Source organism: Panulirus ornatus, chromosome 46 (genome assembly GCF_036320965.1).
Source record: "Panulirus ornatus isolate Po-2019 chromosome 46, ASM3632096v1, whole genome shotgun sequence".
NCBI lineage: Eukaryota > Metazoa > Arthropoda > Malacostraca > Decapoda > Palinuridae > Panulirus > Panulirus ornatus.
In genome coordinates, this window is record NC_092269.1 from 13,104,811 (window position 1) to 13,121,880 (window position 17,070).

General features: G+C 40.7%; 2 protein-coding genes across 5 annotated transcripts in view; one reads left to right on the forward strand and one right to left on the reverse strand.

The window, feature by feature from the left end:
• LOC139763141 (uncharacterized) overlaps nt 1–17,070 on the forward strand; it is a 486,471-nt gene that overhangs the window by 169,255 nt on the left and 300,146 nt on the right. The gene's annotated exons all lie outside the window — the stretch shown is intronic.
• The window catches only part of LOC139763140 (uncharacterized), a 30,216-nt gene continuing 16,172 nt past the window's right edge, over nt 3,027–17,070 (reverse strand). The window contains exons 2-3 of one of the 3 annotated variants that reach the window (XR_011716040.1): nt 16,177–16,432; nt 3,027–3,677 (exon numbers count right to left, since the gene is read on the reverse strand). Coding sequence is in view for 1 of the 3 variants with exons in the window: in XM_071688842.1 (XP_071544943.1) it covers nt 3,372–3,677 (306 nt within the window). In the remaining 2 variants the exon portion in view is untranslated. The remainder of the gene's footprint in view (nt 3,678–16,176; nt 16,433–17,070) is intronic. The other 2 variants (XM_071688842.1, XR_011716041.1) reach the window with 2 other exon arrangements.

Genomic DNA, 17,070 nt, shown 5'->3' on the forward strand with positions numbered 1-17,070 from the left:
CCCTCCCCCACCCTATGATTTACTTCCACTTCCATGGTTCCATCCGCTGCCAGATCCACTCCCAGATATCTAAAACACTTCACTTCCTCCAGTTTTTCTCCATTCAAACTCACCTCCCAATTGACTTGACCCTCAACCCTACTGTACCTAATAACCTTGCTCTTATTCACATTTACTCTTAACTTTCTTCTTCCACACACTTTACCAAACTCAGTCACCAGCTTCCACAGTTTCTCACATGAATCAGCCACCAGCGCTGTATCATCAGCGAACAACAACTGACTCACTTCCCAAGCTCTCTCATCCCCAACAGACTTCATACTTGCCCCTCTTTCCAAAACTCTTGCATTTACCTCCCTAACAACCCCATCCATAAACAAATTAAACAACCATGGAGACATCACACACCCCTGCCGCAAACCTACATTCACTGAGAACCAATCACTTTCCTCTCTTCCTACACGTACACATGCCTTACATCCTCGATAAAAACTTTTCACTGCTTCTAACAACTTTCCTCCCACACCATATATATATATATATATATATATATATATATATATATATATATATATATATATATATATATATATATATATATATATTTTTTTTGCTTTGTAGCTGTCTCCCGCGTTTGCGAGGTAGCGCAAGGAAACAGATGAAAGAAATGGCCCAACCCACCCCCATACACATGTATATACATACGTCCACACACGCAAATATACATACCTACACAGCTTTCCATGGTTTACCCCAGACACTTCACATGCCCTGATTCAATCCACTGACAGCACGTCAACCCCGGTATACCACATCGATCTAATTCACTCTATTCCTTGCCCTCCGTTCACCCTCCTGCATGTTCAGGCCCCGATCACACAAAATATTTTTCACTCCATCTTTCCACCTCCAGTTTGGTCTCCCACTTCTCCTCGTTCCCTCCACCTCCGACACATATATCCTCTTGGTCAATCTTTCCTCACTCATTCTCTCCATGTGCCCAAACCATTTCAAAACACTGCTCTCTCAACCACGCTCTATTTATTTCCACACATCTCTCTTACCCTTACATTACTTACTCGATCAAACCACCTCACACCACACATTGTCCTCAAACATCTCATTTCCAGCACATCCACCCTCCTGCGCACAATTCTATCCATAGCCCACGCCTCGCAACCATACAACATTGTTGGAACCACTATTCCTTCAAACATACCCATTTTTGCTTTCCGAGATAATGTTCTCGACTTCCACACATTCTTCAAGGCTCCCAGGATTTTCGCCCCCTCCCCCACCCTATGATTCACTTCTGCTTCCATGGTTCCATCCGCTGCCAGATCCACTCCCAGATATCTAAAACACTTTACTTCCTCCAGTTTTTATCCATTCAAACTTACCTCCCAATTGACTTGACCCTCAACCCTACTGTGTGAGGTGGTTTGATCGAGTAAGTAATGTAAGGGTAAGAGAGATGTGTGGAAAGAAAAAGAGTGTGGTTGAGAGGGCAGAAGAGGGTGTTTTGAAATTGTTTGGGCACATGGAGAGAGTGAGTGAGGAAAGATTGACCAAGAGGATATATGTGTCGGAGGTGGAGGGAACGAGAAGTGGGAGACCAAATTGGAGGTGTAAAGATGGAGTGAAAAAGATTTTGAGTGATGGTGCCTGAACATGCAGGAGGGTGAAAGACGGGCAAGGAATAGAGTGAATTGAATCGATGTGGTATACCGGGGTTGACGTGCTGTCAATGGATTGAATCAGGGCATGTGAAGCGTCTGGGGTAAACCGTGGAAAGTTTTGTGGGGCCTGGATGTGGAAAGGGAGCTGTGGTTTTGGGCATTATTGCATGACCTGGATGTGGAAAGGGAGCTGTGGTTTCGGGCATTATTGCATGACCTGGATGTGGAAAGGTAGCTTTGGTTTTGGGCATTATTGCATGACAGCTGGAGACTGAGTGTGAACGAATGGGGCCTTTGTTGTCTTTTCCTAGCGCTACCTCGCACACATGAGGGGGGAGGGGGATTGTATTCCATGTGTGGCGAGGTGGCGATGGGAATGAATAAAGGCAGACAGTGTGAATTGTGTGCATGGGTATATATGTATGTGTCTGTGTGTGTATATATATGTGTACATTGAGATGTATAGGTATGTATATTTGCGTGTGTGGACGTGTATGTATATACATGTGTATGGGGGTGGGTTGGGCCATTTCTTTCGTCTGTTTCCTTGCGCTACCTCACAAACGCAGGAGACAGCGACATAGCAAAAAAAAAAATATTTATATATATATCTCTGGGGATAGGGGACTAAGAATACCTCCCACGTATTCCCTGCGTGTCGTAGAAGGCGACTAAAAGGGAAGGGTGTGGGGGGGCTGGAAATCCTCCCCTCTCACTTTTTTTTTTTTTTCAATTTTCCAAAAGAGGGAACAGAGTAGGGGGCCAGGTGAGGATATTCCCTCAAAGGCCCAGTCCTCTGTTCTCAACGCTACCTCGCTAATGCGGGAAATGGCGAATAGTATGAAAGAAAGAAAGAAAGATATATATATATATATATATATATATATATATATATATATATATATATATATATATATATATATATATCTCCTGTTATAGCATGGCCTACTACTTCATAGGTAACTGATATATCTGAAATGTTAGACCTTCAAAAATAGTAAAGGAAGATTTTTGAAATATGAACAGGCTATACATTTGAGTTGTTTTATCATTTCATAAAAAAGACATTGATAATATGAGTGAAAGTTAAGTATAGTAACAAGTGTTTTGCAAAGTTTCATACATTGTTAATGTAAGAGAAGGGAATTTACCTTCAAGCTATTCAATATTTATATGTGCACATCTTTAGCCCAGTAAGCTTAGAAAGAGGCCTTTGCTTTATTGATTATGATCATGCATATTTTGGAATGTTATTAGAAATTAGTGTTTATTGTATTTTTTATAGTCTTAGAATTGTGACTACATTCTGTAAGATTCAGACTTCTCTTTGGAAAATTAAAGATGAAATATGTCACTTAAACTGATGTTTGCTTAAAGTTACAAACCATGAAATTTGCATTTTTAAACCTTATAAAACATTTGAAACATAAGGAAGAGGACATTTATTTGACTTAAAGTTAAGATGATATCACAATCATGGTTTACATAAAGCAGTTCTTTCAAAGACCTTAAAGTTAAGATGATATCACAATCATGGTTTACATAAAGCAATTCTCTCAAAGACCCAAGTATTGTTTTGGTATTGAACACATTGTTGTTATAATTGATTGAGATGAACTACACCCCCCCTATGTCACACTTTCTTTAAAACCAGAAGTTGTGATGCATGATTTATGGTTTCAGTCTTTTGCTCTAATCTTGTTCATCAAAGTTACTGTCAAAACTGTCATTATCTTGGTCATCTATTAATGGCATATGCAGCACAGTCAATTGCTTAATTTCATTTATCTGTTTTTCAATAGTGATATAGTCATCATCTCTCTGCTTATGTAGGTAAAAGCTCACTGCCACCATGATAAGTATTAGGCTTACAGCAACAGATCCAGCCATGGCTAGCTCATATGTATAGTTGGCTGTCCAGACCTTAATTGTGACATGGAAGATGCGCTCCTGACTCATGATATGCTCTTGACTGTTGGGACAACATGTCATTTGCACCTGTAGAAAATATGCATGGATTAATGGATATTTTGCATATTTTATTGTCTTAGTGAGTTATTAGAACCTAAACACATTGCAGCTAAGCAGTAGTGAGAATTAAGGAAGGCAAGAGGGTATTTACACCTAATAGTTGCACTGGCAGGTTGTGGTGAATAGTTAGTTATATCAAGAGAAAGAAATGTTATTCAGTCTGAAAACAGCATAACTTAGATTGTTCATAAAGATTATGGGGATATTTAATCATATGATATACATGAGAGATTTTTATTGTTTTTATGTATATAAATCCCTGGGGATTGGGGAGAAAGAATACTTCCCATGTATTCCCAGCATGTCATAGAAGACAACTAAAAGGGGTGGGAGCAGGGGGCTAGAAACCCTGCCCTCCTTGTATTTAACTTTGTAAATAAGGAAACAGAAGAAGAGTCATGCAGGAAGTGCTCATCCTCCTTGAAGGCTCAGATTTAGGTGTCTAAATGTGTGTGGATGTAACCAAGATGAGAAAAAAGGAGAGATAGGTAGTGTGTTTGAGGAAAGGAACCTGGATGTTTTGGCTCTGAGTGAAACAAAGCTAAAGGGTAAAGGTGAAGAATGGTTTGGGAATGTCTTGGGAATAAAGTCAGGGGTTAGTGCTAGGACAAGAGCAAAGGAAGGAGTAGCACTCCTCCTGAAGCAGGTGTTGTTGGAATATGTGATAGAGTGTAGGAAAGTAAACTTCAGATTGATATTGGTAAAACTGAAAGTGGATGGAGAGAGATGGGTGATTATTGGTGCCTATACACCTGGCCATGAGGAGAAAGATCATGAGAGGCAAGTGTTTTGGTAGTGGCTTTGATGCACGAGACTGGGTTTTAGTGATGGGTGATTTAAATGCAAAGGTGATTAATGTGGCAGTTGAGGGTATAGTTGGTGTACATGGGGTGTTCAGTGCTGTAAATGGAAATGGTGGAAAGCTTGCGGATTTTGTGCTGAAAAAAAGGACTGTTGATTGTGAATACCTATTTTAAAAAGAGAGATATACATAAGTATATGTTTGTGAGTAGGAGATGGCCAGAGAGTGTTATTGGATTATGTGTTAATTGATGGGCATGTAAAAGAGAGACTGTTGGATGCTAATGTGCAGAGAGGGGCACCTGGAGGGATGTCTGATGACTATCTTGTGGAGGCAAAGGTGAAGATTTATAGAGGTTTTCAGAAAAGAAGAGAAAATGTTGGGAGAAGAGAGTGGTGAGAGCAAATGAGCTTGGGAAGGAGAATTGTGTGAGGAAATACTGGGAGAGATTGAGTGCAGAATGGTAAAATATGACAGCAAATGAAGTAAGGGGAGTAGGGGAGAAATGGGATGTATTTAGGGAAGCAGTGATGGCTTGCACAAAAGATGCATGTGGCATGAGAAAGGTGGGAGGTGGGCAGATTAGAAAGGGTGGTGAATGGTGGGATGAAGTAAGATTGTTAGTGAAAGAGAAGAAAGAGGCATTTGGACAATTTTTACAAGGAAGAAATGCAAGTGACTGGGAAAGGTATAAAAGAAAGAGGCTGGAGGTCAAGAGAAAGGTGCAAGAGGTGAAAAAGAGGGCAAATGAGAGTTGGGATGAGAAAGTATTATTGAGTTTTAGGGAGAATTAAAAGATGTTTTGGAAGTAGGTAAATAAAGTGCGTAAGACAAGAAAAGAAATGAGAACATCAGTGAAGGGGGCAAATGGGGAGGCCATAACAAGTAGTGATGAAGTGAGAAGGAGATGGAGTGAGTATTTTGAAGGTTTGTTGAATGTGTTTGATGATAAGAGTTGCAGATATAGGGTACTTTGGTCGAGGTGGTATGGGAAGTGAGAGGGTCAGGGAGAATGGTTTGGTGAACAGAGAAGAGGTAGTGAAAGCAGCAGGCAGCAGGTTTGGATGGTATTGCAGTGGAATTTATTAAAAATAGGGGTGACTGTGTTGTTGATTGGTTTGTAAGGATATTCAGTGTATGTATGGATCATGGTGGAGTGCTTGAGGATTGGTGGAATGCATGCATAGTGCCATTGTACAAAGGCAAAGGGGATATAGGTGCTTGTTCATATTACAGAGGTGTGGTTTCAGAAGTGGTAGAGGATGTGTGGATCAAGTGTTTTCTTTGAAAAATGTTTGTGAGAAATAGTTGTGGTTTCAGAAGTGGTAGAGGATGTATGGATCAAGTGTTTTCTTTGAAAAATGTTTGTGAGAAATACTTAGAATGCTGATGATACAGCACTGGTGGCTGATTCAGGTGAGAAACTGTAGAAGCTGGTGACAGTTTGGTAAAGTATGTGAAAGAAGAAAGTTGAGAGTAAGTGTGAATAAGAGCAAGGTTAATAGGTTCAGTAGGGTTGAGGGGCAAGTTATTTGGGAGGTAAGTTTGAATGGAGAAAAACTGGAGGGAGTGAAGTGTTTTAGATATCTGGGAGTGGATTTGGCAGCAGTTGGAACCATGGAAGCAGAAGTGAGTCACAGGGTGGGGGAGGGGCAAAGGTTCTGGGGGCATTGAAAAATGTGTGGAAGGCAAGAACGTTATCTCAAAGAGCAAAAATGGGTATGTTTGAAGAAATAATGGTTCTATCGATGTTATATGGTTGTGAGGCATGGGCTGTAGATAGTGTGGTGCCGAGGAGGGTGGATGTGTTGGAAATTAGATGTTTGAGGACAGTATGTGGTGTAAAGTGGTTTGATCGAGTAAGTATTGAGAGGATAAGAGAGATATGTGGTAATAAAAAGCATGTGGTTGAGAGAGCAGAAGAGAGTGTGTTGAAATGGTTTGGACACATGGAGAGAATGAGTGAAGAAAGATTGACAAAGAGGATATATGTGTCAGAGGTGGAGGGAAGAAGGAGAAGCTGGAGACCAAATTAGTGGTGGAAGGATGGAGTGAAAAAGATTTTGAGCGATCAGAGCGTAAACATAAAAGAGGGTGAAAGGCATGCGAGGAATAGAGTGAATTGGAATGATGTAGTTGATGTGTTGTCTGTCAATTGAACCAGTGCATGTGAAGTTTCTGTGTTAAACTCTGGAAAGGTCTTTGAGGCCTGGATGTTAAAAGGGAGCTGTGGTTTCTGTGCATTACACATGACAGCTAGAGACAGTGTGAATGAATGTGGCCTTTTGTCTGTTTCTGGCGCTTACTATCTGGAGGGGGGGATGTTATTTCATATGTGGTGGGGTGGCGACAGGAATGGATGAAAGCAGCAAGATTGAATGTGTACATATGTATATATGGATATGTCTGTGTATGTATATGTATGTATGCAGTGAAATGTATGATATGAGCGTGTGTGGGCGTTTATGTATATATGTGTGTATGTGGGTGGGTTGGGCTACCTCGCTAATGCTGGAGATGGCGGTTGGCAAGTATGATAAATGAGTAAATAGTAATTTACCTACTTTAGCAGTTGAGGCTATAATTGGTGTACATAGGGTGTTCAGTGCTGTAAATGGAAATGGTGAAGAGCTTGTGGATTTTATGCTGAAAAAAGGACAGGTGATTGGGAATGCCTGGTTTAAAAAGAGAGATATACATAAGTATACGTATGTGAGTAGGATAGATGGTCAAAGGGCATTATTTGGACTATATGGTAATTGATAGGCATGTAAAAGAGAGACTTTTGGATGTTATTGTGAAGAGAGGGGCAGCTGGAGGAATGTCTGATCACTATTTTGTGGAGGTGAAGGTGAAGATTTGTAGAGGCTTTCAGAAAAGAAGAGAGAATGTTCGGAAGGAGAGAGTGGTGAGAGTAGGTGAGCTTGGAAAGGAGACTTATGCGAGGAAGTATCAAGAGAGATTAAGGGTAGAATGGGGTCTAAGGGTAGAATGGGAAAAGGTGAGAGCAAATGATGTGAAGGGAGTAGGTGAGCTCTCCAGTAAAGTTCTCCCTGGAACATTTCTTTCTCCAACCTTCATTCCCTTCCTGCATGTACATCTATTACTGGCAGGTCACAGTGTGAAAATCTTCTCATATATAGATGTCTCACAGTCACATCAGAGTACATTAACACTTCCTAAGTGTCAACGAACATTCAGTGTTTAATCATGCAACTAGAACAGTGGTTAATACAAAACAGAACATCAGCATCACCACAGAAATCTAATATCTGTCTTATGATCTCTCTGATAGACAAATCTAACCTGCACCATCTTGTCATCCGGAATGATTTACCACTCTCACTCAACATAAAGCATTATATATGACACAAGAAATTCACCCCTCATTACAAGATTGAAAGGGATCATAAACACCCCTAGAACACTTAGTGGTACAAGATTTGGACAAGAAAAGAATTTCATCTACTCTCCCCAAAACTATGTTTCACATGTATAGTCATCCACCTTTTCAAATCTTCACCTTCACTTCCACAAGATAATGATCATACATCCCTCCAGTTGCCCTTCTCAACACATTAACATCCAAAAGTCTCTCTTTCACCTGCCTATCAATTAGCGTGTAATCCAATAACGCTCTCTGGCCATCTCTCCTACTTACATACGTATACTTATGTATATCTCTCTTTTTAAACTAGGTATTCCCAATCACTAGTCCTTTTTCAGCACATAAATCCACAAGCTCTTCACCATTTCCATTTACAACACTGAACACCTAATGTACACCAATTATACCCTCAGCTGCTTCATTACTCACCTTTGCATTCAAATCACCTGTCTCTATAACCTGGTCTCGTGCATCAAAACTGCTAACACACTCACTCAGCTGCTCCCAAAACACTTGCCTCTCATGATCTTTCTTCTCATGACGAGGTGCATAGGCACCAATAATCACCCATCTCTCTCCATCCACTTTCAGTTTTACCCATATCAATCTAGAGTTTACTTTCTTACACTCTATCATATACTCCCACGACTCCTGCTTCAGGAGTAGTGCTACGCCTTCTTTTGCTCTTGTCCCCTCACTAACCTCTTACTTTACTCCCAAGACATTCCCAGACTGCTCTTCCCCTTTACCCTTGAGCTTCGTTTCACTCAGAGCTAAAACTTCCTATCTCTCCATTTTTCTCATCTTGGTGACATCCACACACTTTTAGACATCCCAATTTGATCCTTCGAGAAGGATGAGCACTCCCTGCATGACTCCTGTTTCCCTTTTTGAAAGTTAAAATACAAGGAGGGGAAGGTTTCTAGCCTTCCACCCCTGTCCCTTTCAGTCACCTTCTACGACATGTGGGGAATGCATGGGAAGTATTCTTTCTCCCCTATCTCCAGGGAAATGAAATATGAGGACAATATGTATTGTGAGGTGCTTTGATTGTGTATGTAATAAAAGCATAAGAGAGATGTATATTTTTATTTATTTTTGCTTTGTCACTGTCTCCCGCTTTAGCAAGGTAGCGCAAGGAAACAGACGAAAGAATGGCCCAACCCACTCACATACATATGTATATACATACATGTCCACACACGCAAATATACATACCTATACATCACAACGTATGCATATACATATACATATATACACATGTACATAATTCATACTGGCTGCTTTTATTCATTCCCATTGCCACCCCGCCACACATGAAATAAAAACCCCCTCCCCCCCCTCATGTGTGCGAGGTAGCGCTAGGAAAGACAACAAAGGCAACATTCATTCACACTCAGTCTCTAGCTGTCATGTAATAATGCACTGAAACTAAAGCTCCCTTTCCACATCCAGGCCCCACAGAACTTTGCATGGTGTACACCAGATTCTTCACATTCCCTGGTTCAATCCATTGACAGCATGTCGACCCCAGTAAACCACATCGTTCCAATTCATTCTATTCCTTGCACGCCTTTCACCCTCCTGCATGTTCAGGCCCCGATCACTCAAAATCTTTTTCACTCCATCTTTCCACCTCCAATTTGGTCTCCCACTTCTCCTCATTCCCTCCACCTCTGACACATATATCCTCCTGGTCAATCTTTTTTCACCCATTCTCTCCATGTGACCAAACCATTTCAAAACACCCTCTTCTGCTCTGTCAACCACACTCCTTTTATTACCACATATCTCTCTTACCCTATTATTACTTACTCGATCAAACCACCTCACACCACATATTGTCCTCAAACATCTCATTTCCAGCACATCCACCCTTCTCCGCACAACTCTATCTACAGCCCACCCCTCGCAACTATATAACATTGTTGGAACCACTATTCCTTCAAACATACCCATTTTTGCTTTCCAAGGTAATGTTCTCGACTTCCAAACATTCTTCAATGCTCCCAGAACTTTCGCCCCCTTCCCCACCCTATGATTCACCTCTGCTTCCATGGTTCCATCCGCTGCCAAATCCACGCCCAGATATCTAAAGCACTTTACTTCCTCCAGTTTTTCTCCATTCAAACTTGCCTCCCAGTTGACTTGTCCCTCAACCCTACTTGCTCTTATTCACATTTACTCTTAGCTTTCTTCTTTCACACACTTTACCAAACTCAGTCACCAGCTTCTGCAGTTTCTCACACGAATCAGCCACCAGTGCTGTATCATCAGCGAACAACAGCTGACTCACTTCCCAAGCTCTCTCATCCACAACAGACTGCATACCTGCCCTTCTTTCCAGAACTCTTGCATTCACCTCCCCAACAACCCCATCCATAAACAAATTAAACAACCACGGAGACATCACACAGCCCTGCCGCAAACCTACATTCACTGAGAACCAATCACTTTCCTCTCTTCCTACACTTACACATGCCTTACATCCTCGATAAAAACTTTTCTTTGCTTCTAACAACTTGCCTCCCACACCATATATTCTTAATACCTTCCACAGTGCATCTCTATCAACTCAATCATATGCCTTCTCCAGATCCATAAATGCTACATACAAATCCATTTGCTTTTCTAAGTATTTCTCACATACATTCATCAAAGCAAACACCTGATCCACACATCCTCTACCACTTCTGAAACCACACTGCTCTTCCCCAATCTGATGCTCTGTACATGCCTTCACCCTCTCAATCAATACCCTCCCATATAATTTACCAGGAATACTCAACAAACTTATACCTCTGTAATTTGAGCACTCACTTTTATCCCCTTTGCCTTTGTACAATGGCACTATGCAAGCATTCCGCCAATCCTCAGGCACCTCACCATGAGTCAAATACATTGAATAACCTTACCAACCAGTCAACAATACGGTCACCCCCTTTTTTAATAAACTCCACTGCAATGCCATCCAAACCCGTTGCCTTGCTGGCTTTCATCTTCCGCAAAGCTTTTACCACTTCTTTCTTTACCAAATCATTCTCCCTAACCCTCTCACATTGCACACCACCTTTACCAAAACACCCTATATCTGCCACTCTATCATCAAACACATTCAACAAACCTTCAAAATACTCACTCCATCTCCTTCTCACATCACCACTACTTGTTATCACCTTCCCATTAGCCCCCTTCACTGAAGTTCCCATTGATTCCCTTGTCTTACGCACTTTATTTACCTCCTTCCAAAACATCTTTTTATTCTCCCTAAAATTTAATGATACTCTATCCCCCCAACTCTCATTTGCCCTCTTTTTCACCTCTTGCACCTTTCTCTTGACCTCCTGCCTCTTTCTTTTATACATCTTCCATTCATTTGCATTACTTCCCTGCAGAAATTGTCCAAATGCCTCTCTCTTCTCTTTCACTAACAATCTTACTTCTTCATCCCACCACTCACTACCCTTTCTAATCTGCCCACCTCCCACGCTTTTCATGCCACAAGCATCTTTTGCGCAAGCCATCACTGCTTCCCTAAATATATCCCATTCCTCCCCCATTTCCCTTATGTCCTTTGTTCTCACCTTTTTCCATTCTTTACTCATTCTCTCCTGGTACTTCCTCACACAAGTCTCCTTCCCAAGCTCACTTACTCTTACCACTCTCTTCACCCCAACATTCTCTCTTCTTTTCTGAAAACCTCTACAAATCTTCACCTTCACCTCCACAAGATAATGATCAGACATCCCTCCAGTTGCACGTCTCAGCACATTAACATCCAAAAGTCTCTCTTTGATGTGCCTATCAATTAACACGTAATCTAATAACGCTCTCTGGCCATCTCTCCTGCTTACATGCGTATACTTATGTATATCTCTCTTTTCAAACCAGGTATTCCCAATCACCAGTCCTTTTTCAGCACATAAATCTACAAGCTCTTCACCATTCCCATTTACAACACTGAACACGCGATGTACACCAGTTATTCCCTCAACTTCCACATTACTCACCTTTGCATTCAAATCACCTATCAGTATAACCTGGTCTCGTGCAGCAAAACTACTAACACACTCACTCAGCTACTCCCAAAACACTTTCCTAGCGCTACCCCGCACACATGAGGGGGGAGGGGGATGGTATTCCATGTGTGGCGAGGTGGCGATGGAAATGAATAAAGGCAGACAGTGTGAATTGTTGTGCATGGGTATATATGTATGTGTCTGTGTGTGTATATATATGTGTACATTAAGATGTATAGGTATGTATATTTGCGTGTGTGGACGTGTGTGTATATACATTTGTATGGGGGTGGGTTGGGCCATTTCTTTCGTCTGTTTCCTTGCGCTACCTCGCAAACGCGGGAGACAGCGAGAAAGCAAAATGAATATAGATAAATAAATATATATATATTTTCTTTCTTTCTTTCAAACTGTTCGCCATTTCCCGCATTAGCGAGGTAGCGTTAAGAACAGAGGACTGGGCCTTTGAGGGAATACCCTCACCTCTCGTTTTTTTTTTTTTTTTTTTTTTTTTTAATTTTCCAAAAGAAGGAAGGATATATATATATATATATATATATATATATATATATATATATATATATATATATATATATATATATATATATATATATATATATATATATATAAGGGAGAAAGAATACTTCCCACATATTCCCTGCGTGTCATAGAAGGCGACTAAAAGGGGAGGGAGTGGGGGGCTGGAAATCCTCCCCTCTCGCTTTTTTTTTTTTTTCCCCAAAAGAGGGAATAGAGAAGGGGGCCAGGTGAGGATATTCCCTCAAAGGCCCAGTCCTCTGTTCTCAATGCTACTTCGCTAATGCAGGAAATGGCGAATAGTATGAAAGAAAAAGATATATATTTGAGTGGTTAGGTTGTTCTTCATCTGTTTCCTGGTGCTACCTCACTCATGCAGGATACGATGATCAAGGATAAGAAAATAAGCCAGTAGATGGTAACATCATTACATTTTACATGGTAATGAAACTAGCAGTGAGAGCAGTACAATATCCCAAGTGGAGTCAGAGTACATACAGTTAACAGAACCAGACCCTACTTCTTAAGTTACAATGGGCATGTTGGATCATCAATCTTCTTGCACAGTTCACTGTGAAATAAATATCAGATGATATTGTCTACACTGAATATTCCTATATTAACATTCATAGTGTTACCATCAGTCAGTTGTATAAGAGCATATTGAAATAGATTTCTATTTATAGAACTTCAACTTTTTACGATTGAAGAAGCTGTGGATCACGTGATTAAGTTGTGAGTTTTTGTTCATGTGAGCGAACAGAGCACTAAATCGTTGACCAGTGTGTACAGAGTATTTGTGTTGATCTACATTGATTTTAAGTCTCTACCTGTCTCTCCCAAGTAAAATGAACTACATGTTTTGCAAGGAATTCTGTACTCTATGACTGTCATTATTTGGGCTATTCTTAACATTTTCTTTATAGTGCTCTCAAAAGAGAAAACAAATTTTACATCAAATGGGTAAAACAGAATTTGATTGGAAGACCTTCTATCATTTGTCACATTATCATAATAAGCCTTTCAAGCCTTTGTTGTACATTTGTCCAGTACATGGGAAAGATGGCAAAGTTTCTGACCAATGATATCAATATTACTACATTCCTCGTCCAGAAATTCTGGGCAGGCAACATGTAAAGCTCTCAGATACATGGAAGAAAATATAATCTGTAATACTAAGTCTATGACCTGAGTGAAAGTGAACATACAACTTTGCATTAGTTGGCTTTCTGTAGATGCTATATTTGAAACAATACTCTTCCCTATCAATCAACACATCCAAGAATGGTGATTTTCCATTACCTTTAGGCTCCACAGCAAATTTGATAGACAGTACTAAATTATCTAATTTACTTAGGAAAACATTTATTTCCAAGTAAGGGGGCCATGTACTTAAAAATCATCAACATACCTATACCATGGTATTACAGTGCTCGTTATAGTTAATACAAATATCTTTTCAAAGAACTCCTCATGCAAATGCATATGCACTGTATTTCTGTTCATATACCTCCATGTTTGTACAGTTAGGTTCTGTAAAATGCGAGCTTCTAGTAATGTGAGCCTGATGGGATTTGTTCGGTGCAGACCTTGTAGCTTATGGGTGCGAGACGAAGGGTATTTGATTACTTGTAATCTAAGTCATTTTCCTGTTAGAGGCAATCATAGCTGAGAGTTTAGCATTCCCAACTAGTATGCAAAGGTCCTAGGTTTGAGTCCTTGATGTTGAAGGGCATTATGTGTTGTATGAAAGTGTGCATTCATATGCACTTTATTTGTCTATATATATATATATATATATGTAGGGATAGAAAAAGAAAAGGAAATTGTTGACAAGAGATACTACTGTTACGTTATTACCAGTTGTACTTACCAGAGAGTATTATTTGATGGTGCTGTTCAAGTGAGATTACCATGGGGGCTCATAGCCATTGTTTTAAGTAAAACCCCTTAATAGAGACATTGATGACCCAACTGGGCCAGTGGACTGCCAAGCATACTTTGACTACTCACTTTAGGCTAAGGAAAGCCCAATAACCTTCTTACATTTAATACCTAAAGGAAATGACATGAAGTGAGTCAGATGTTGTTCACTGATGGTACAGCATTGGTGGCTGATTCGGGTGAGAAACTGCAGAAGCTGGTGACTGAGTTTGGTAAAGTGTGTGAAAGAAGAAAGCTGAGAGTAAATGTGAATAAGAGCAAGGTTATTAGGTACAGTAGGGTTGAGGGACAAGTCAAGTGGGAGGTAAGTTTGAATGGAGAAAAACTGGAGGAAGTGAGGTGTTTTAGATATTTGGGAGTGAATTTGGCAGCAGATGGAACCATGGAAGTGAAAGTAAGTCACAGGGTGGAGGAGGGGGCGAAAGTTCCGGGAGTGTTGAAAAATATGTGGAAGATGAGAACATTATCTTGGAAAGCAAAAATGGGTATGTTTGAAGGAATAGTGGTTCCAACAATGTTATAAAGTTGCGAGGCATGGGCTATAGATAGGGTTGTGCGAAGGAGGGTGGATGTGTTGGAAATGAGATGTTTGAGGACAATATGTGGTGTAAGGTGGTTTGATCGAGTAAGTAATGAAGGGTAAGAGAGATGTTTGGTAATAAAAGAGTGTGGTTGAGAGAGCAGAAGAGGGTGTTTTGAAATGGTTTGGTCACATGGAGAGAATGAGTGAGGGAAGATTGACAAAGAGGATATATTTGTTAGAGATGGGGGGAACAAGAAGTGGGAGACCAAATTGGAGGTGGAAAGATGGAGTGAAAAAGGTTTTGAGCGATCGGGGCCTGGACATGCAGGAGGATGAAAGGCATGCAAGGAAAAGAGTGAATTGGAACAATGTGTTATACCGGGGTCAATGTGCTGTCAATGGATTGAACCAGGGTATGTGAAGCGTCTTGGGTAAACCATGGAAAGTTTTGTGGGGCCTGGATGTGGAAAGGGAGCTGTGGTTTCGGTGCATTATACATGACAGCTAGAGACTGAGTGTGAACGAATGTGGCCTTTGCTGTCTTTTCCTAGCGCTACCTCGCGCATGTGCAGGGGGAGGGGGTTGTCATTTCATGTGTGGTGTGATGGTGACAGGAATGAATAAAGGCAGCAAGTATGAATTATGTACATGTGTATATATATGTATATGTACGTGTATGTATATATATATATATATATATATATGTATACGTTGAAATGTATAAGTATGTATATTTGCGTGTGTGGACGTGTATGTATATACATGTGTATGTGGGTGGGTTGGGCCATTCTTTTGTCTGTTTCCTTGTGCTTCCTCGCAAACGCAGGAGACAGCGACAAAGTATAATAAAATAAAAATAATAGAAATGACACGAGTCCACATAATATGACAGTGACGTGTGTCTGTATGCAGTCACTTGGATATTTTAACATCTAACTGGTTGCAATACCACTAACATAATCAGTCATCATGCATGGGTCCACGGACATTATTTCTTTAAATATCTCAGGCTACTCACAGTATAAGAAATAATGTGGCATGCATCCCAACACAACTGCTTATAGTAACTGAACATCCTAATTCATAGTTGCATGGGACCTCTTGATAATGGCCTTAACCAACTGACAAGTCAAACAAACTATATACTATAGCTCCTGCCACACGGCATGATATTGACAAGTGACTCAGTTGATTCACTGGTGGCAAAAGTTCACTTTAGACATACATGTCCCTTTGGTCAGGTTGGTCTTTACCTGCATGGGGAATGGGGTTTTGGGTGTTGGAGGGCCAAAGTTCCCAAAGTTAGGTCTGCCTTTACGTGCAGTATTCACGTGCAACATGGTGTGCCCAGGGTACATCCTCAGTATGGCTCACTGTTTCCATCAACACATTCTCCTTAGTCCAAAACTGGTGCATGGCACGACCCCAGCTGGTGCACGACACAACTCTGACTGGTGCACAGCATGATCCTGACTTGTGCCCTTCAGGTTCTTGACCCAGACAGGTGCCCTGTTGGAATTGAAGTTATCATTGTCTCTTGTAAATTTATTTTTGGCTCATTACCCTCACAGGTGGACAAGCCTTGCACATTTTATAAAAACACCTTTTGTAACAGATTGAGGTGTAGCTTATCAGGATTCCTAGCAGATGTTGAATGGTATTCCCCCTGGGGTAAGCAACTGTCTCATCTGTGTACCGCATGACTTGGGCAACCAAGGTGATTATTTCATTTTCCTTGGTTAATCACTTCATTAAGTCACTTTGTCACTTTTCCACACTAGATACATTTTCTTGGTGTCATCATTATTTGAAACTGTCTCACTGTCTGCTCTTATTTGAGCACTGTAAACAGTAAATTTTGCTCTTGGCCTAATACTATATGGTACTTGCTATTAATGATCTCATGCACTCTGTGAGTTTTACAATTTAATGTCCGTAATTAACCTACAGCTATACTCGTGATACATGCCACAGATGATTTTATGCACTCATTCCTTATGTTATTCTTACAATATGATAATATGCTCCTTACTAGTTAAACAGTCTTACAAGAGTACCCATAATTGGCAACTTCCCCCCCTGTGGGAGGGATGTGATGACAGGTTTGAAGAGGGTGTTAGCCTCCCACATGACCTCACATCCCCTAT